Source organism: Takifugu flavidus, chromosome 21 (assembly GCF_003711565.1).
Source record: "Takifugu flavidus isolate HTHZ2018 chromosome 21, ASM371156v2, whole genome shotgun sequence".
Lineage (NCBI taxonomy): Eukaryota > Metazoa > Chordata > Actinopteri > Tetraodontiformes > Tetraodontidae > Takifugu > Takifugu flavidus.
Genome location: NC_079540.1, coordinates 10,850,076 through 10,869,918, shown reverse-complemented (window position 1 = coordinate 10,869,918; position 19,843 = coordinate 10,850,076). Strand labels below are relative to the sequence as shown.

The window sequence follows — 19,843 nt, the reverse complement described above, 5'->3', positions numbered from 1 at the left end:
GGTGTCGTGTGTGTGTGTGTCTGGTGGGGTCACGTGTGTGTGTGGAGTATCGTGTGTGTGTGTGGGAGTGTCAAATGTGTGTGGGGTTTCTTGTGTGTGTATGTGGTGTAGCGTCGTGTGTGTATGTATGTGTGGTGTCACATATGTATGTGTGTGTGTGTGTGTGTGTGTGGGAGGGTGTCACATGTATGTGTGTGTGTGTGTGTGTGTGTGGGTTGCACAGCTTGCTCTCTGCACACTCCTCCAGACTTCAGCTGACTGGACCACAGTCGCAGCATTTAAAGCTTCCAACACAAAAGCACTTATAGAATCCTTATTAACGTTAAAGCCTCTTCTCATTGGTTCTAGCACTTCTACTTCCTATATTTCTAGGTTTTTGTTGGTTTTTCCTTCTAGCTGTGGCACAACATGAGGTCCATCTTAAAACCTCTCTGAACGTCTCACATCATACGCACACTAACAAAGTCATTTGGATGAGAGAATTCAATGGTCATAACTCATGTAATAACAACAGTAATAAACACACATATGAGCCATTTGGCAGCTTGTGTTCCAGCAGCATTCCATTGGAAACTAGTGGAACTTCTACTGACTACAACAGAATCAGAAGTTTTTGGTTTAACAGCGTTCGGTTGAAAAAAGGCAGCTGCTCATCTTTGAGCTTCCATTACTGAGGAAGGTCCAACTCTGACGCTCACAGAATTGGACCGTTGGGACCTCAACACACAAACCTTTGAGTCTCTGACAAGGTGGGCTGAACACAGTTATATTAAGAGGAACTATGTTGTTGTTACATGTTGACATGGAGCCTCCACAAACACTTTTATTCTGGTCACTTTGACACCAACATGGATCTCAGATTTTTAAATGTTAATCGGTGCCATTGACACAAAGTCACCTGGTCAAGCCAATATTAATTCTTTAAATGTGTTTTTGTACTCACTAAAGCTAAAACAACAATGGATGCCTCCAGGCTGTCCTACTCCTGTAGCATCACAGTTAAAGGTTCTATCTGGTTCTATCTTTTAATAGTTGTGTGTTTATCACAGACAGGACAAATCCATGCTTGAATGTAGATCCATGGTTCACCAACTTGACTGTGAGCTCATCCTGGTTTGCTTGTAAAGACTTATAAAAGGTTTGTGTGTTAGAAATCGGTGGGTGTATTATATATAGAGGTATTTAGCAAAAATTATCTACTTCAGAAATTCTCCCTTTTAATATTTACATTAAAAATATCTGACATCTTCTTTTGGTTATCTTAAAAAGTTAAATGTTAAACTCAACAAACTACAAGTCCATGCTGGTGTGTCTCACCTGTATTGACCCCAAACAAAAGAACAGAAACACTATTTAAGTGTGAAATGGATATAAATCAAATCAAAAGGACTTTTTGGTTTTGGTTCAGTTAAAGCATTTTTCAGGCAGGCGAAGCACGTTTATGGCAGGAGCAACCCTAAAGCCAAAGATGGAAAATAAGTAATAAACTGTAAAATGTTGATATCTTTGGCCATCGATCAGCTTGGTTTTCAGCGAAGAACTTTTTGGACTTGGCTGATGTGGTGAAGCCTGAATCTCCTCCACAGATTCACAGAAGTCTCACCTGTTTTGGGCCGCTAACGTGGCATCCACAAGCTTCTGGGATGACCCTTTTGGCTTCTGGAGAGTCAGCTTAATAGAATGACTTCGTTTTTGGTTCCTCTTGAGTATCTTGGGTGCTTCTGTCAAAGATCCTGTTGGGTGCTAGCTGAATTCTTCCACTTTGTAAAAGGGTTAGAAGTCACAACATCGTACTCTCCATATCAGCTCCATATTTTCAAGAGCAATTACATGTGAGACCTTTGGTATTCTGTCACGATGAAGACGTATGTAGTTTGGTTCATTGGTTCGTGGTGAGGAAGTGGGAGCCGATCTGGAAGACTCAACACTGATGTGACGTATATGCTCACTGCAGGAGAGGGTCAGGGGAGCTCAGCCTCACTGGTGGAATGCCACATCCGAAATGGGCTTTGCTTCAGGCTCTCCGTGGTCATCATCCATCAGCACTCTGGACAGGTAAGTGGCAGGCACGGACTACTGGCATTGGCACAGGTTGGGGACGCAGCCCAGTGGAGGGAAGATTTTTGGTCTCATGGTTGAACATGGCTCAGACGTTCTCATCAGACTGAGGTAGTTTTCTTTGGACTTGTGCAGCATTTGAAGAGCCGAGTGAAGAGAGTCTCTTCACACCATTCCTCTAAATTTCTCATGAGATTCTTGTATCTATAAGGCGTTTGCAAAGGCCGCTAGGTTTTTGTTGTTGCAGCAACACTGAAGGCAACGTTCAGAGGTTTGTCACAGAGAAGCTAAGAGAGTTAGGACAAGGGTTGAGATGAGGAATTCATCTGGGTCATCAGACCATGCGGCATATCCATATTCGTCAGCTTATCTGAGGAGTCCTGAGAAAACTAGGTAATAAAAAGACTCCTCAGAACTAGTGCTGCTATCAATCACATGATCAGGGAGGAAAGCTTTGGTTGTAGTTGGGATCAAGGGTAGGGAGGGTTGGGCAAAAACTGGGAGGGGCTATCAATCTGTAACAACCAATGATCTGGCTGAGTGGGTTAGGCACAGTGTTGGAGGGGGAGAAGGGGCTGTGTTTATTATGGACCAGTGTTAGCCAGTGCCTTGGCCCGGTGAACTTGAAGAGTGCTCGATGATCACCTGACACTGTGATGGGCAGACCTCCTGAACATGGGAAGGTTTGCACAACAACACAGAGAGAAGATCAGAATCAGCTCTGGTATGGGATCATTCTGAACAACTGTAGGGATGAATGTGGAATCAGGTGGATCACGAGTTCAATCTCATCTCAATTATACGCATTTGTGTCTGTACCTGCAGCGAGGGCTCCACTCGCAGGTGCTTCACTCTGTCCTTGACGCCATCGTGTCCTGCTCCGTTTCTTGGTACAGACCAGCTGCCCTGAGACCCTTTACTGCAAAAAAGGCTTCAAAAACATTGGAATATCAGGATGGATTCACGTAGCTGTTTAGGTGAAAAGAGGTGAAAAGGTGTGCTCACCTGTGCCGGTATCCAAAAACCAGGAAGAGTACACAGAAGATGATGCAGGCTGTGCCGATGTGGATGCCGATGACGACGCTGCCCAGCGACGCCTCCTCGTCACTGCATTGACACGCCCGTTTTTCTCCTGACATCAAAAGCATTCAGATCAAAGCAAAATCTGTGGGTTTGTGATGTGTCTTCGCTGACGTGTTGTAATCCTGATTCCTGAACCGGACACGGTGACTCCATGACAGTTTACTCACCATCATTCCTGTTGCTTGTGGCACCCTCTCCCAGTGACACCAGTCTCTTGGAACAGTCACTCTCTCCATTTCCATTAAAGGCTACCAGTTTCATCTCATATACAGCAGCAGCTTCTAAACAAGAACACGCATGCAGAAATATGATGAAATGGTAACGGGAGACGCGACACGTATGAACGAACCCTGTGAAATGACTGACCGACACGTTCAGATAATTATTTGCTCAAATGTAAACTACAGAGGACAGGTATGAAGAGATGATTGACAGGCTCTACATATTGGTTGTTGTGGTAACACTAAAGCTCTATTAGGTTTGGCCTTGCATGTTAAAGGTCATCATGGTTAAGGTCACACACACACACACACACACACACACACACACACACACACACACACACACACACACACACACACACACACACACACACACACACACTCACCTAGATTGGTGATGGTGTAGGCATTGACATGAAAGGGCAGCTGGATTGGTCCCTGGAAGATGGTGTGGGGGACCCTGCGGTACGACAGTCTGAAGCCTTCAGCCTTCCCTGCTTTACTTGGAAGCTCCCAAACAACCTGCACACTGGTGGAGTTCAACACCCTGATGTAGAAGGTGGGAGGAGCTGGAACTGAATGAAGAAAACCACGAGAGAAATCAACGATGGTGGTGATGATGAAGGTGACGGTGATGATGGTGGTGGTGATGATGACGGTGATGATGATGGTGAAGATGACTGTGAAGATGACGATGATTACTATGCTGACGTGGTGATGATGATGAGGGTAATGGCAATAATGGTGGTGATGATGACGGTGATGATGTGATGAAGATGGTGGTGATGACGATGAGGCTGATGACGATGATGAAGATTATGATGGTGATGATGTAACTGATTGCGATGATGACGTGATGATGAGGGTGATGATGATCATGGTGATGATGATGGTGGTGGCGATGATGGTGATGGTGGTGATGATGACGATGGTGGTGATGATGATAATGGTGATGATGACAGTGATGACGATGATAACCTGATGACGATGGTGGTGATGACGATGATGAGGGTGATGATGATAATGGTGATGATGACGGTGGTGGCGATGACGGTGATGATGATGACCGTGATGATGATGGTGATGGTGATTAAAGCTAACTGTAATTTAAGCTACCTACACCATTTCTATGGCAATGAAGGTCTGAGCTCTGATTGTCACCAACATGTTCTATAATGAGTTTCATCTGTCATGATGTGATGAGTTGATCAGGTAGGATTGGAGACATTACCGCCCCCCAGTGTCGTGGACACCACAGTGTGAGACTGCTGGCTGGCTCCCAGAGGAGAGTAGGCCTTCAGGTAGAGCAGGTAGGTGGTTCCTTCCTCAAGGTTGTTCACGTCGTGTTGGAAAGAGCCTTTACTTATGGCTTCCTGCAGCTCTAAACTGTCTGGCTCTGAGTCACACACACACACACACACACACACACACACACACACACACACACATACAGAGTTTAGTGCATTTGTGAAAATGTTTCTGCATATATGTGTGTGTGTGTGTGTGTGTGTCTGTGTGTGTGTGTGTGTGTGTGCAGTGACACCAACCTCCTATCTTGCGGATGTGCAGGACGTATCCGATGATGCCGTCAGTGACGTTGGGGGGTGGTTCCCTCCAGGAGATGTGCAGGGTGTTGGTGGACAGAGGGGTGGCTGTGAGCCCCTCAGGGGCCGCCGGCAGGTCTTTAACCATGGCGACGGCCAGACGAGCGCTAGCCTGGTTAGTACCGGCACTGTTCTCCGCAATGCACTGATAGATAGCTTCATCCTCTGAGCTGATACGGGTCAGAACCAGAGTGCTACACAAAAAAACGGGAGTGGGGAGGTTATGTTGTGTCTGAATTTATGAACTTATTCTCTTGTAACACCTTGTACCTGTTGTTGTTGGTCAGTCTGACGTTGTGTCCAGGCATCAGGACTTTGCCGTTCTTCAGCCAGACCAGATGCGGCTCTGGGACCCCTTGGGCCACGCAGGTGAACACAGCACTGCCCCCTGCTGGTTTGGACACTGACTGCGGCCACTGAATAAACTCCGGTGGGGCTACAGAGATGAAACCGTTGAACAAGAGGTTTCAGTCAGAAAATAAGGAGGAAAAAACATTTTAGTAAAACATAATAAATAAATCTAAACTATAAGTTCCAAAATATTGAAAGGAATATTAAAAAGTGTTACTTAATGTTGTAGACGGTGACACCAAAAATAAGTGTTAATAAAGATGGGTGATATCCTTTTTATCACTCTGTTATCATAATTACCACTTTGCCGTCATGCTAAAGAGTCTCTCATTCAATTAATGATTTCAGAATATTCATGTCACAATTAACGTGTGTTTTGAGAGAGTAAAATAGAAGTATATTTTTTATAGTGTAAAAATGATCGATGTGTAAAAACGAAACTGTCCATATGTGCATCTTATACTGAGAAAGGAGGGATGTGTGTGTGTGTGAGAGAGTGTGTGTGCATGCGTGTGTGTGTGAGCCTGTGTGCTCTGCAGACCGCAGCTGTCACTCATGTCCAACTGAAAAAAGGGGGCGGGACTATTTAACGCCCCTTTCTGTTGCTGGTCATCATCCTGTTGTGTCTGTCCCTCTAATGGGAATCTGTCCGTCTTCGGTCCTGACACTATTCTCACAGGCCTAAATCCTTCTGCTGGGGTCAGGGTCAAAGGTCAGGGCCAATTTCACCCAACACATGTGCTCCTCTGCAGTTTCTCTTTTGTGGGGTCCTGCTAATCTTCAAAATCTCAACTTGAACCCATCGTCATCCTCGTCTTCACACTAATCTCAAACAAATCAATTAATTAATGATTTTAAACTGTTGCTCATTAAAACTTTACTTAAAGATTAAAAAAATTACCAAAAACCTACAAAATGTTTCAAAGTATTTTTGTGTGTTCCTATTGTTACCATAGAAACAGATGGCAAAATGGCTCCACAGCAGCCAGACCAGTATTGTCCAGTAACAGATCCCATCAAGGCCAAGGTGTCACCAACATCACCACAAAAACATCCTTCATGCTCACATGAGCATGAACACGTGTTCGTGTGTTCATCTCTGCTGTTGTTTTTAATGCTGTCAGGAGCCAGAGATGCTAACTGAGCCGACATCCAGTTATAAACCAACTGACCCAGGTAAGAATTGTGATAAAAAAAAAGAGAAACTTGTGTCAGAAAGTACTTCTGAACATGTGAGCTTTACGTGATTCACCTTGTACCACGAGTCGTCCAACCGCCGTACGCCTCATTCTGGTCCCGGGACGATTGGCGGCACAAACATACACCCCGGAGTGTTGAAGGGAAACATCTGAGATCATCAGATTTCCTGTCCCGAGAACCTGGATTCCCTCCACTCCGATGGATCGTCCATCTGATGGCAGCCAGAGACAACCCACTGATTAGCATAGCAAAGACCAGGTCGCTGACAGCTACGTAGGCTTAGCATTTTGCTGCGTCACCTAGCCTGCTCCAGGACACAATGGGCCTCGGGTTTCCTGTGGCAATACACTCCAAGATGGCCGTCTGGTGTACGTTGATGGTCAGATTCTGGGGTCCAGAAAGGATGACGGGTTCTTTGTAGATTCTGGGAGCGCCACCTACAGACAGACAGAAAACAAACATTTAGATGAGCGCACAAAATAAAGACACCAGAATGGAGGGGGGGGGGAGGGGTGAGGAAGCCTCCTTCCCACAACGGTTCTTGTAAGCATCAAAACATTGTGTAGTGTCGCCATGGTTACAGACCCACGCATTTACCTGTGACGTTGAGCACCGCCTCATGGCTGAATCGAGTGTTTGCTATGTTGCTGGCGACACAACGGAAAATCCCAGCATCCACCCGTCTGACACCCGTCACCTGGAGAACTCCGTTTGGCAGAAGAGTGTATCTGGACAGGCAGGTCAGAGGTCAGAATCTTTGTGACATGGTGAACACAGTCAGATCCAAATCACCACTCCTTCTGGTGGCTGTTTCAGAAATGTGGTGTGGACAGGGTTACCTAACCCTAACCCTAGGATTAACCATTCCTGTATCCTGACCTGGTCACTGCCACATCGTACCTGCTGTCAGTGGTGTTCAGAGACACTCGGTTCCTCTCCCAGCTGATGTTGGCCTCTGGAATTCCATTGATCTGGCACTGAAGGCGAGCGACGCCGCCCTCGTCCACACTCATGGATGTTGGGTGGGTGTGGAACTTGGGAAGAGCTGAGGAACAAAGAGGATTTTCACTGGTGGAAATGATGAACCAGAGAAAAGCTGCAAGAACCTCCAGAGACCCAGTGGAGACCTGCTGTGAGCTGCAGAACCACCAAGAACTCTGAGGGAACTTTTAACCAGGTCTTTGAAAATACTGACGCTGCAGCTTTATGGACCTCGTTCAAACACACAAGCATGCACACATGCACATGCACACAGAGCAAGAGAGCTCAGACAGCCAACAATAATCAATAACAGTGTATTACCCTGCGAGGACAGACCTGCAATCCAGAGATCATCTCCATGGCAACTTATTGTGTTGAAGACCCCTAACAAAGCCATAACTCTCGTGGATGAAGGGGTAGAGACAAGATCTGTTTATCCTACAGTTGAGGAACTATCAGTGTCCTTCTACCTTTGCCCTGTGGACTCAGTGCTGAGCAACAGCTAGCTAGCTTGCTAGCTGCACATCAGCGGAGAGGAAGGAGCTGTAGAGGCTCATTAGCACGGCCCAAACACCTACTGGTTGACCTCTAACCGCCTTGGTAGGACATCTGTCTCAGGAGAGTCCACAGCAACCTTGGAGACCCCTCCCATCCTGGTCACCACCTTTTTGAACTGTTGCCCCCACTGTCATGTGACCCAGCACCCACCACTGCCTGGGACGCCTACAAACTCTGGGCAATATTCTGTTGTATTTGTGACGATAGTAAAGGGTTTCTGTCCTCGCTACGTGTTCTTGTACTTACATGCCAGAAGGACTTTGGCCTTTCGACTGACCAGCATGCCGTAGCGATTTTGAGCGGCGCAGTCGTATTCACCGATGTCGCCGTCATTCCCGTCTTTGCGTTTTTGGAAGCTCTGGATTAACAGCGTGCCATTTGTCAGCACCTGAACTCGTGGGCTGGTGGGTAAAGGGACCCCATTCCTACGCCACGTGATCATGATGGGTTCCTCGCCCTGGACCCGACAGTCCAGCATGAGCTGACGTTCTCTCACAGCGATGACATCACTGGGCTCCAGGAGGAAGGACAACTCTGAGGCCAGACATCCACCTGAGGAACAAGGAGAGACAGGAGAACATTGGAGTGATTCTAACCACCGTGACCCTAATCTAGACCAACTCCAGCTTAAAACAGAACCTTTCAACACCTGAGAAGCTGTTAGGACATGGAAAATGGTGACTTTCCATTGGCAGTACCTTTACCCTCTCCATACTCTCTTTGGGTCACTTTTTAACTACAAGAGAGCACCGGTACCATAATCAGCCCCACCTCAATGTAAGTGGTAGTCATAGCAATGACGCACAAAATGGCTGATTATCACAGCGAACACAGGAGCTTTTGTTCCCGAGTTGGTTGGAGGCAGCCAGACGAAACGCTGCTGAAACGTTCAGAAGAATGTGAGATCTTCAGAACCTGGACGACCAGATGATGTGAAATGCTCAAATGTGATGAATGAGGGTGAACTCCATTATTTTTTTTACTGGAACAAGTTGGCCATTTCTCATCATTATCGTTTAATTTTCCAAAAACATTTTAATAACTCTGTACGACACCTCTCAGCCAAATTAGGTCCTGAACCTCGAAGTGGTCCACGGACCAGTGTAGAGTACCGACGGTGTGAACTCACTGTTAATGTCCTCACTTTGCTAGTTAAACGTGGTCCTTACTAAGTAGCATGGCCACAAACACCCCCACGCACACACACAGCTGAATTGATGGATGTTCCTTTGGTTCCTGTGGGTGATTGCAATGGGGCTGAATCGACACAGAAGGGGCAACAACAATACCGCGGGGGGGTGGGGAGGGTGGAGGTCAAGTTTAGGAGCGCCTCCACTGATTCAAGAGGCCAGTTGTGACAATCGTATTGTGAATATGCTTATTTGCACCCGAGCCACAGCAACCCCTGTTAAAACCCCGTCAGGCACTCCAGGCCACCATCTGCCCCTTCTCCCCCCCCGCCCATCTTTTCAGCTCCATCTCCGAGGTGACTTTCCCATGACATGGGAGCTCTCCGCCGTGCCCTCGTCCCTCTCCTCGGTGACCCCGGTGACACTGCCATCTCCCCGTCTATTCTGCTGTATGCAAACAGCCTTGAACCTTTGGAGCGGCCGTCTTCACCCCAGCTGTGGAGCAGGAACAATGCACAGTTGCACTTGAACCTGCAGCCTGTCTCCTCAGAGTCTCCTCACCCTCGCCTCGGCTCAGGGGAGCAGAGCTGGTTCTTCAGGCCAGACCATCAAACGGGGACAACAACCGCTGAACTTGACTTTGGCTCTGAAATACCAGACTGAGGGTTCCTGATACATGAAGTTCAGACCACTTTTGGACCAGACTGGGTCCTTTTCCTCTTACATTCTTGAAGAGGAACAAAAAGATCCACCGACCGATGCTGTAGCCTGAACATTAGAAATCGGCCATCTTTGATCCGATTTCTAAAACACAAGCCCCTTTAGCAGATCGGTGCTGCTACATGCTAACACACCCTCAATCACCTGTCAATCGTCACCTTTTCAGGTAACCAGTCTCCCCAGGAAAACACGAGCATCTGTCCCCTTTTGAAACAGGTCAAAGCTGGATTGATAGAAAACTACAGACAGCTTGAGCCCCCCGATGAGCACAAACCGTCCTGATAGAAACAGATGGATTCTGCTGCTTTCACTGTTTAACCAGTTTACACTAACTGGTTTTAACTGGTTAGGGGGCTTTTCGTGCCACTTTGAATCTTTAGGTAACTTTTTTCTGTTTGTTCTTCATCATGGGCGATGCAGGTCGCAGCTTTAGCTCAATACACTGATAACGTCATGAGATTCTTTTGGGGAGCAGATTGGTAGTTGGGGGGGGGGGGGGTTGTTGCTTCTCCCAGAGTTCCTCTGGGGTCATGAGAGAGCCAGATGTAAGGAGGATGGATGTGGAGATGGGGGTGGGGGGTAGGGGGGGGGGGGTCCAGACTGAGCTCGTCTTCCCTGAACTTCACCTCAGAGCTTTTGTCCATCTTCACTTGAGAAACATGTTGATTTATTGTCTTGTTTTAAAAGGTTAATTTGTATCAACTCAGATTTTCCCTCCTAATTGTTTGTCAGTTTGATGCTTTTAGCCATTAAAAGTGTTTCAGATATTTTAGACTTTGTGCTCTTTGTGTGTAAGAACAGATAAGTTAATTCCTTTTTGATGATAAATATTGATTATTTAGTCATAGTAATCTAATTTCTTTAGATTTTTTTTACCCCTGTTAATTCAGGTTTTAATCCTGTATATCAAAAATTGCATTTTTTTTTGGTGTTTCACAAAAATATTTGTATTATAATATCAAATTAAGATTCAGTTTTTTGTACTTTCCCACAACTTTTGGATAATTTTCCAAGCTGGAATGTTTAATGTGAGCTTGTTTTCTGTGTTTGATCTCCCCTCAGCCCCAGGAAATGTTCATACCAGCTAGCATTAGCATTAGCTAAAGCCCCCCACATATAAAGATGTTAGCTTCATTTTCTGTGAGGGTGTCAGAAACAAGACCCACCGCAGGGTCTTTGTTCCCTTGGTGTCAACCCACGAGTCTGAGAAGGCCTGATGGGGAGGACACGGTCATGTGCAGATGGGGGGGAAGGGGGGGTACAACCTGCTCCTCATCTTAAAAAGGTCTCAATCTGGGTATGGAGGTGGGGTGGGGGTGTTATGGAGATGAGAGTGTGAGGGTCAGGTCACTGAAAACGGGTCCTTCAGCAGCCCCCATCCTCTGACCAGGATAACCCAGAACCCTCCCCCTCCTAAAGGTCAGAGGTCAGTGACTCTAACCCCCCCTCCAGCATCTGCACGGCCCCCATTCTCATGCAAACCTCTTTTGTTGTCATTTCTGACAGAAATCATGGAAAGTCTGAAACAGGAGATCAAATCTTCACTCATCGTTTTTTCCCCCAGACGACAGAAACGGACACAGGAAAGTTCCCCTTTCAGAACCTACAGCCAGGTTCTGCTTTTGGTTCCCCAATGCTGGTACTGGTAGCACTGGTGCCACAGGCCCGCTGATCAATAATGGTGACTTTACCAAATGTGAAGCATTATTTCACATTTGACGAGGCTGCAGAAAGACGCTGTTTAAATAAACAGCATCAGGAGCACAGAGCAGTTATTGATTTAATATCAGAGTCGTTTTATGCCCCAGAATTTATATTAAATGTTCTGCTGGTGGAAAAATCAACCTGATTTTCAATCAGCTGAATCTAAACACTGAAACAGTCAAAGCAACAACAAGAACTTATAAATACCGATCATTGGGATCCATTAGGAATCAGTCAAACTTACTGAAACTGAAGAAAACTGTCAAACACGTCACAAAGGTTCTTGGTTCCATTTTGATTTCTTCTCTTCAGTCCTGACTTAAAGCTTCCGATCCACAATCATTAGAAAAATCCAAGTGATCCAAATGGATATTCCAGCTCCGTCCGCTCACGTCTGTCTTTGGTGAAAAACTTATTTGTTTCTATTGAACCATCGGTTTGGTTTTGTCGCTCTTCATCCCCAAAGGATGCTGGTCACGTTCAAAGCTAGGTGGGAAGTGTAGGGAGGGTGACGACGCCGGCCGGACCCACTCAGCCCGGACTCTCATTGTTGTCAGAGGACAGACGACCACGAAAGGTCAGTCCTGTGTCAACCAATCATCAGCTGCCCTGGCGGGAGGGGGCGGGGCTTAGCTTCAGGCACTGCCGAGCATTTAAACTTGAGAGGGGGCTTCTCGTTAAGAAGCCGACCACTCTCTGGTCCCAGATTTGTTTAAGCCACCCGCATCATGCTCTACTTTCAGTTCAACTTTGCTTACACAGGTTCTGTTGCCATCACGATGGTCTGTCCACAGATCCGGAGCGTGACCCCGCTGGACCCTGGCCGGCACCAATGGCAGGAGAAAGTCTCCCTAACAGGGAGTAGCAGGGGTCAGAGCACAACTATGGAGTCACCAATGCATATAGAAAGGCAGGAGAAGAGGGAGAAAGAGGAGTTAGGACTTTCAAAACCACTTTTATTTACAGTATATTAAAAAACCAAATCTAAAGTGAACACAGTCTTTCAGACATTACTCATGATGAGAGCTGCAGGACAACTCCCAGGTTTATTGTGCAGCTTGTAGCAACTGTAGCCTCGAGACCCCTGGTCATCTCATTTCAGCCCTACTAGCCTCAGTCTGGCTTCCACACAGTCAAGACATCACAGGTGTCCCCGTCCTGTAGTCTGTCTCTGTTTGCTAGTGTAGGGACGGGAGGTTGCTAGCTTAACTTCTCCAGTCAAAAATTTAAGAACCTGATACTCGATTGTGCTCAGTTTTCTTGTCATGAGCTCCTTTCTCCTCCTTTACATCCTCCTCAACAGCTCTGCTGTGGTAGTTGGTTGAGCTTGTTCCAGGTAGTAAAGGGATGTAAGCTGGTATTTTTTCCCCACACTGATCTCAACTGCATGTTAGCTTGATTGTGTCTCTGGCTGCAAGTCGTTTTGGACTAAAGCTTCTGCTAAAGGAGTAAAATGTAAAGGTGATGCACTCAGTAAAAACATGGAAAACTGTCCCAGACTGACCACAGAATGGACCCAGGATAGAGACTCGAACGGGCTGTAGTGGACTGCGAGGGAAACCAACCATGAATAGGGCTCTTTGATGGGGTGACGTGGAAACCTCGGAAAAAGAAAAAACACGTGAGTTAACAACAGAGTTACTAAGTCAGAGAGCGCTTAGTTACCAACAACAGGGACGATAGACGATCTAACACAGATCAGCTGGTCTTGGCTGCTTAAAAAGCCTTCCAACCATGCTGATCCAGCCAGGAACCAGGTCACCAGCGCCCTCTAGTGGAAACACACGGCAACAAAAACACAGGAGCGTCACATTTTTCTCCTCTGCCTCCGTTTATGTTTAAATTCCCAATTTTAAAACGATTCATTAAAAGTGAGATAACAGAGTTATAAAACAATGAGAAGGCTAAAAAGCAGATAAAAGGTGCATTTTTATTAACAAACATCGTTAACTTTCAGAATCAGTTTCTTTAGTCTAAAAACCTCCTGATCAGTAAAACCAGCCTCAGCCTTGTTCTTGATGTGGCATCTGGCTGAGAGATAAAAACAGAAAACATTGTTCAATTTTTGGACCAAACTTTCAAAATAAAATTCCTCCATGTGTTAGTGAACAGATGTGATCTGATGGCGCAGCAGTTACACAACCAGAGAGAGTAACGGGGAACAAGAGATCATCCTTCGCAAGTTCGAGTTTCAGATTTGGTTTCAGAAGTTTTAGTTTAGTGCCGATTCAGAAACTTTGTTGGCCAAATTTGGGGATTCTGCTGTTGGTGCAAAATAAGAATCATGACTATGTATATAAATAATCTAGATAGGTGGACACAAGCTGTAAAAACATGCTAAAACACACAATATTCACATATGTGCACTAGAAGTACTAAAATTACACAGTATGTGTGTGTGTGTGTGTGTGTGTGTGTGTTGTTGAGACTGAAGGTCAGAGTGAGACGTGAGCAGTGTAATCAACTCTAGATTCTAAATGTGTCCCCCAACAAGGCCCTGGGTGTCCCGCTCCACCTCTCCTGGGGGCCCTGACAGATCCGGTTCTTTTTCAGTGGAACCAGCTTCCTGTTTGGGTTCTGGAGAAATCCCCGCATCGACTGGGGTTTAAACCAAAATAAATCCTAATGACAGGTTACCCGTCTGAGCAGTCGTGCTGCTGGTTTAGGTTGACCCATGATGCACGTCCCCTCACCTTCTATAGATCCACAAGGTCGAGATTTCATTATGTTTTCAGGATCTTCTTAATTCTCATCCTCATGTGACCACGTGTGTTTGTTTCTGGATACGTTTTTAGTTTTACTATAATTGGTTCCAGCAGAAGCACACATGTGTTTGTTGTCAACATGGGTTCTTGGTTCTGTAGAGTGATGGTGGGGCACCTCCAGAATGAGAGCAGATCCACCAACGTTAGTGATGACAACCCTCCGTCTGTAGCTGACAAGGTGCCGTCCTTCTCCTCTTCTCTGATCTGTAAAAACCCACCGCGGATACAGAGAAACTCCAGAGAAGGAAGGTCTCAGACTCATTGAGGAGGTTTGGAGAACAAGCTGTGGTCAGTCCCAGTGACCCAGCCCACCTCTCAGATTACAGCCCCCCCCCCCCCTCCAGCACGACTGGAAGCTCCGTCTCCTTCCACACGGGTTGTGATCGTGTCATCTGAGATCCTTCTTCCAGTTTATTCGCCGCCTGTTTGAGGATTACCAGAGAACTTTCTTCTGGAGGTGTGAGGAGAGCTGGGCAGCTCTGGAGAGCTCTTTCTTTCTTTTCTCCGGATTGCTCTGCTAATCATGGATCACTCTCTGTTTGCTTGTTTCCGCAGCCCCCATGCACCCACCCAGGGCCTCCACCCGGCCATCATCCAGTCACCGCTGGCCTTGCACCATCGCAGCGACCACATGTTCATGGATCTCCCTGCTTCCTCGCCCAGCTATGGATACGGTGGAGGAGAAGACTCTGGGGTGTTCGGAAGTTCGGAGCAGCACAAACAGCCCGTCCTCCATCTCCAGAACACACCCAGCTGGCCCAGCCCCCTTCACAGCGTCTGTGTCCCCCCTCCTGAGGCACCGGAACACAGGACCGGTTCTTCAAACCAGCGTGGGACCAACTTCCACATCAGTGACCAAACTGGGACAACGGGTTTATCCTCCGAAGAGCCCGACAGGAAGAGCCACACAGGCAGGAACCAGAGTTCAGGTACAGAGATTAACTCCATAATCTCAAAGCATCATCCCTGATAGTGTGATCCACCCTGATCAACCCTGATAGTGTGATCCACCCTGATAGTGTGATCCACCCTGATGAACCCAGATACTCTGCTGTGCTGATCCATATGGATCAATAGTATTTCAAAGACTACACTAGAGCGTGTTTATTCTTTAGTGTGTGATTATTGTAGTTATATTGAACTAAATCTACTTGATTTCAACCCCTTAAAACATCGGATGTGTGTTGATGTTTAAGTTAAACTGATTCAGGATTCATGAACGGTGAATCTGGACCTCAGAACCTCAGATCTGGTTCTGGTCCTCCAGCCTGTAACTTCAGAACTGATGATTGTTTGAGTACTAGTCATTTAATTGATATGTTGAAAATCACTTTGCTCATAAGTGAAGGTTTGGGGATGGTCAGGAAAATTCTTTCATGTTTTAAGAATGACGTTTATTATGAAATCAGTAAAGAGCCACAAAAACAGTCAGGCTGGCTTCGATGTGTCAGTAGCTCGGCTTGGAGTCGATCACCTGCAGGGTTGGAATCCACTCAGAGTTCTCTGTTAAAAAGTGGAATATCCGGAAGTTGACTTTTATCCAAGGTTGAGATGGTCTGAGAATCTTCCTGTGGATTCCCATCACCTTCGTTTCCTGCCTATGTGGCTGTTTCCATGTAGAGTCTCAGGACGGCGGCAGCAAACCCAGGAAGGAGCGCACGGCCTTCACCAAGGAGCAGATCCGAGAACTGGAGTCAGAGTTCGCTCACCACAACTACCTGACCCGACTGAGACGCTACGAAATCGCTGTCAACCTCGACCTGACCGAACGCCAGGTACCACCAAAGCAACGTCGTTGATGGTCGTATTCTGGAGGGTTAAGCAGGAATATCTTTAGCTACGATGAACCTTCTCTCTGTTTCCATCCATCCTTCACACACTAAAACTGATGAAGAGGAGAAGCTCCGTTTACTCCGTAGGCAACCAAAGATAAAATTAGGTCCGTTTGTGCGTAGTCTTAAGCCCGGCGCCATCTAGTGGAGGCACAGCCAGAGCAGTCAGGCTGGACGTCTGTTCTAGCTTTAAGTTTAGCCGCTACCCTAATGTGCTGCCTGACATGTTTGGATGCTCTTTCTAGTTTTCATCCATTTCTTTACCTACAAAATTTGCCATTTGCATGTGAGAAAGTTCCATTTGTGCATGAAAATGCTTTGTTTACGTCCAAAAATGCTCTGTTTACATTTGAGAAAGTTCTGACAACGTGGAAAATGAGCTATCTCCGTTCACATGTGTAAAAGTTCCGTTCACGTGTGAAAATGTTCTAAGAAGTTCCTGTTTACTTGTGAGAGTTTTATTTATATGTGAGAACGATCAGATTGTGTGTTCTGTTGCAGATGTTCTGCGACATGTTTTTCTTCTCTTTTTAGAAAATTGTAAAAACGTAATTATTATGGATGTAGAATACTGAAATGACATTTTACATGTCCTTAACCACTAACACATAATCTCAGGCCCTGACATTGTTCAGCAAACACGTTAAAGCAGATTAATCTATCGTCAAGATTAATCCTGTCACATGTTAAAAGACACGTGTAATCTTGATGATTATTTTAACATATTACACACACTGTGTTGTGTTCAATGAAGCCCGTCCAGCTTCAAATACCACATTAACGCAACACCTTCGTTAGTTGGCTATTCTGCTAGTAGTTCGCTAATGCACAGGGACAAGCAGTGATACATGCAACCTAGTGGAAACATAGACGAGGATTCACAGCACTGCTACGTTGGCGTGTTAGCATGTGGCGTGTTAGCATGTGGCGTGTTAGCATGTGGAGTGACATGTTGTGTGTGAACAGTAAACCGACGTGAACATGTGGCTGTGTCCTCAGGTGAAGGTTTGGTTCCAGAACAGGAGAATGAAGTGGAAACGTGTGAAAGGCGGCCAGCAGGGGGCAGCAGCTCGGCAGAAAGAACTGGTGAACGTGAAAAAAGGGATCTTATTACCGTCAGAGTTTTCCGGGATGGTGGCGCTGCCACATTCGCGGAATTCGCCGAAGACCGCCGAGGACGACAGTCAGGACAGCGACCACAGCGCAGACTTTGACCCAATATGGACCAGTCAACAAAAACCATCGTGAGCAACACACAATCAAAAGAGACCCCCTGCAGATCCGGAACGCTGTAGACTGTTGAGGACTGCTGTCAAACATCGGAGAACAATCAGCCCAACGAGCTTGGCTTTGATCTGAGTAATTTAACAAAGGTTCTTTGTTCTTTGTGAACGCCACAAAGCATATTTGTTTGTATGAAGTTGTTCATGTATGGTATTACAACGCGTGTGTACTTGCCCTTATCGATACACGCGTGCATACTCACGCAAATAAATGAGAAAAACAGAAGAACAAACCTTTTGATGTGTGGAAGAACATGGAAATCTGACTGTGGAGAACAGTCCCGTGGCAGTGGCCCCTCCTCTATTTAGGAGCTCAGCAGCATCACCTGTAACCTTTGACCCCACAGGTGTGGTCAGCAAGGAAAGAGGACAATTAACTGGTCATACTGGGACAGAGAGGTTAAATGACTGGTTATGCAGGGAAAGAGGATAAATGACTGGTCGTACTGGGACAGAGAGGTTAAATGACTGGTTATACTGGGACAGAGAGGTTAATAACTGGTCATACTGGGACAGAGAGGTTAATAACTGGTCATACTGGGACAGAGAGGTTAAATGACTGGTCATACTGGGACAGAGAGGTTAAATAACTGGTCATACTGGGACAGAGAGGTTAAATAACTGGTCATACTGGGACAGAGAGGTTAAATGACTGGTCATACTGGGACAGAGAGGTTAAATAACTGGTCATACTGGGACAGAGAGGTTAAATGACTGGTCATACTGGGACAGAGAGGTTAAATGACTGGTCATACTGGGACAGAGAAAGCGTACTTTTGTGTTTTATGTTGTAGTTATTTTGTAAACTACCAGCATGTTTCCATCACTCTGATAGATGTGTTGAGTGGTTTCCTGGCACGGTTGCACGGTTACATACTGGCTGTTCTTCACTCACATGTGTTTTTTGTGTGTGGTGTGTGTTTGTGTGTGTTTGTGTCATGCCCGTGTGTGTGTGTGTGTGTGTGTTGTGTGTGTGTGGCTGCAGCAGAGTAAAAACAGCTGTGCGGTCCAGCAGTTTTCCCCTCAGACTCGTCTCAGCTGACTGTGGTCACAGTTGTTCTGTCCTGACACTCTCCATCGGTGGAACGTCTGTGTCAGATCTTCGTTCATGTGGTTCTACTGGGCGTCTCAGAAGCTCCTTCGGAAAAGCTTCATTTTAATATGGAGCAGTGGTGGAATGTGAGAACTTAGACCTACTCCAGTTCTCCACCATCTCCTATTCAGTGTCTGAACAATAGACCAAAGATGACCATGTTCTTTCGAACACCTCACCTGAGCAGCACCAGCTGATGGGCCTCGCAGGTCCTGATGATCTAAGCTCATCCTTCTCCTCTGGCTCCTCCGCTCTCTCCTTCAGCACAGCATAACCTGACTTGTGTTTTGCTGGTTCTGCTTTAGCTTTTCTCATTTCCAGCCGAGATTCTGCTTTTGTGGAATGTTTCTGGCCTGTGTCAGACCTGATCTTGGATGAAGTTCCACACTGACCCCTGAGACCGTAGCTTTTCTTCAGCAGGAAGCCCCATGTTGTCATTCCAGCCAAGCACGCCAACATCAACAGAGCCGGCTGAAGATTTTCCCAACCAGATCATCTGGTAGTACTCCAGTGTTGATGGAGGCTGAGCACCAAGGTGGGACTTCCTCAACCTGCCAAAGATTCCTCAAACCCAGAAAAAGGAGACAAACACTTGGCAGACCTGGTTGACCTTTCGGAATTTCTGAACACAGCCTGAAGATCTGCTTCTCTTTACCAGTTTGAGTCTCCAGCACAATTTAAAACGTCAATTTCTAAGTAAATTGCAAATAAAAGTAAAGTAGAAGATCTAGAAAATGTTTCTAAAGAGTCTTCGCAGAATCAAGCAGAGGGAACAAAAGTCATTTGGGATTTAATTGTTCAGTCCTGCTTCAGTGATTGGACGATCAGTCCAAAATAAACTGCACCACTGTGGAAATACGAGCGACCGGCCAAAAAAATGTTCTGGTCTTCAGGAAGCCGCTGAGAATCAGTACAAGCAGACTGACTGACGAAAGACAGGAAACCACAAAGCCTCCAATAAACTGGCAGAGAAGCTGACTGACGGCTGTTTTCTCCATTTAGAGCTGCAGATGTTGGACTCTGGTCAACGTGGACTGTTTAAGGGTTAGGGTTAGGTAAAGAAAAGCACCTCTGGTTGAAGAACACTGAAGATGGTCCACACACACAAAGAACCTGAACATGGATTCAAACCCACAACCTTCTGTAATGGAAGGGCAAACTCTGCTTCTAGAGACAAGCGTTATCCTTGCACAGAAATATTGATTTATGTAAAAGTACTGGAAGGTTTAGGTACAGATCTGTGAAGGAAATGCTCCTCTA

The 19,843-nt window shown here is 46.2% G+C and overlaps 2 protein-coding genes and 1 long non-coding RNA gene across 7 annotated transcripts; 2 read left to right on the top strand and 1 right to left on the bottom strand.

The window, feature by feature from the left end:
• Positions 1–187: 187 nt before the first annotated feature.
• On the bottom strand, positions 188–14,735 carry si:ch211-57n23.4 (immunoglobulin superfamily DCC subclass member 3). 4 transcript variants are annotated; one of them, XM_057020269.1, is made up of 16 exons: positions 14,304–14,735; positions 13,115–13,637; positions 11,855–12,492; positions 8,303–8,608; positions 7,418–7,562; positions 7,115–7,245; positions 6,817–6,954; positions 6,570–6,728; positions 5,237–5,402; positions 4,910–5,160; positions 4,594–4,758; positions 3,749–3,937; positions 3,309–3,422; positions 3,064–3,190; positions 2,878–2,989; positions 188–2,727 (listed from the first exon to the last, which is right to left on the bottom strand). In XM_057020269.1, exons 3-16 carry the CDS (start codon positions 11,901–11,903, stop codon positions 2,656–2,658), a joined length of 2,124 nt encoding a protein of 707 aa, XP_056876249.1. In that variant the 5' UTR covers positions 11,904–12,492; positions 13,115–13,637; positions 14,304–14,735; the 3' UTR covers positions 188–2,655. The 4 variants fall into 4 exon arrangements, with proteins under 4 accessions (XP_056876249.1, XP_056876250.1, XP_056876248.1 ...); XM_057020270.1 differs by having other exon boundaries at positions 13,115–13,211; XM_057020268.1 differs by having other exon boundaries at positions 13,115–14,735.
• LOC130517996 (uncharacterized) lies at positions 4,512–5,553 on the top strand. Its single transcript, XR_008947885.1, has 3 exons — positions 4,512–4,672; positions 4,900–5,081; positions 5,254–5,553. It is a non-coding gene; the product is annotated as an uncharacterized LOC130517996 (long non-coding RNA).
• Positions 14,709–17,723, top strand: meox2b (mesenchyme homeobox 2b). 2 transcript variants are annotated; one of them, XM_057020274.1, is made up of 4 exons: positions 14,709–14,832; positions 14,931–15,304; positions 15,996–16,150; positions 17,207–17,723. In XM_057020274.1, the coding sequence occupies exons 2-4, from the start codon at positions 15,007–15,009 to the stop codon at positions 17,453–17,455; spliced, it is 702 nt and encodes a 233-aa protein (XP_056876254.1). In that variant the 5' UTR covers positions 14,709–14,832; positions 14,931–15,006; the 3' UTR covers positions 17,456–17,723. The 2 variants fall into 2 exon arrangements, with proteins under 2 accessions (XP_056876254.1, XP_056876253.1); XM_057020273.1 differs by having other exon boundaries at positions 14,761–15,304.
• The last annotated feature ends 2,120 nt before the right edge of the window (positions 17,724–19,843 follow it).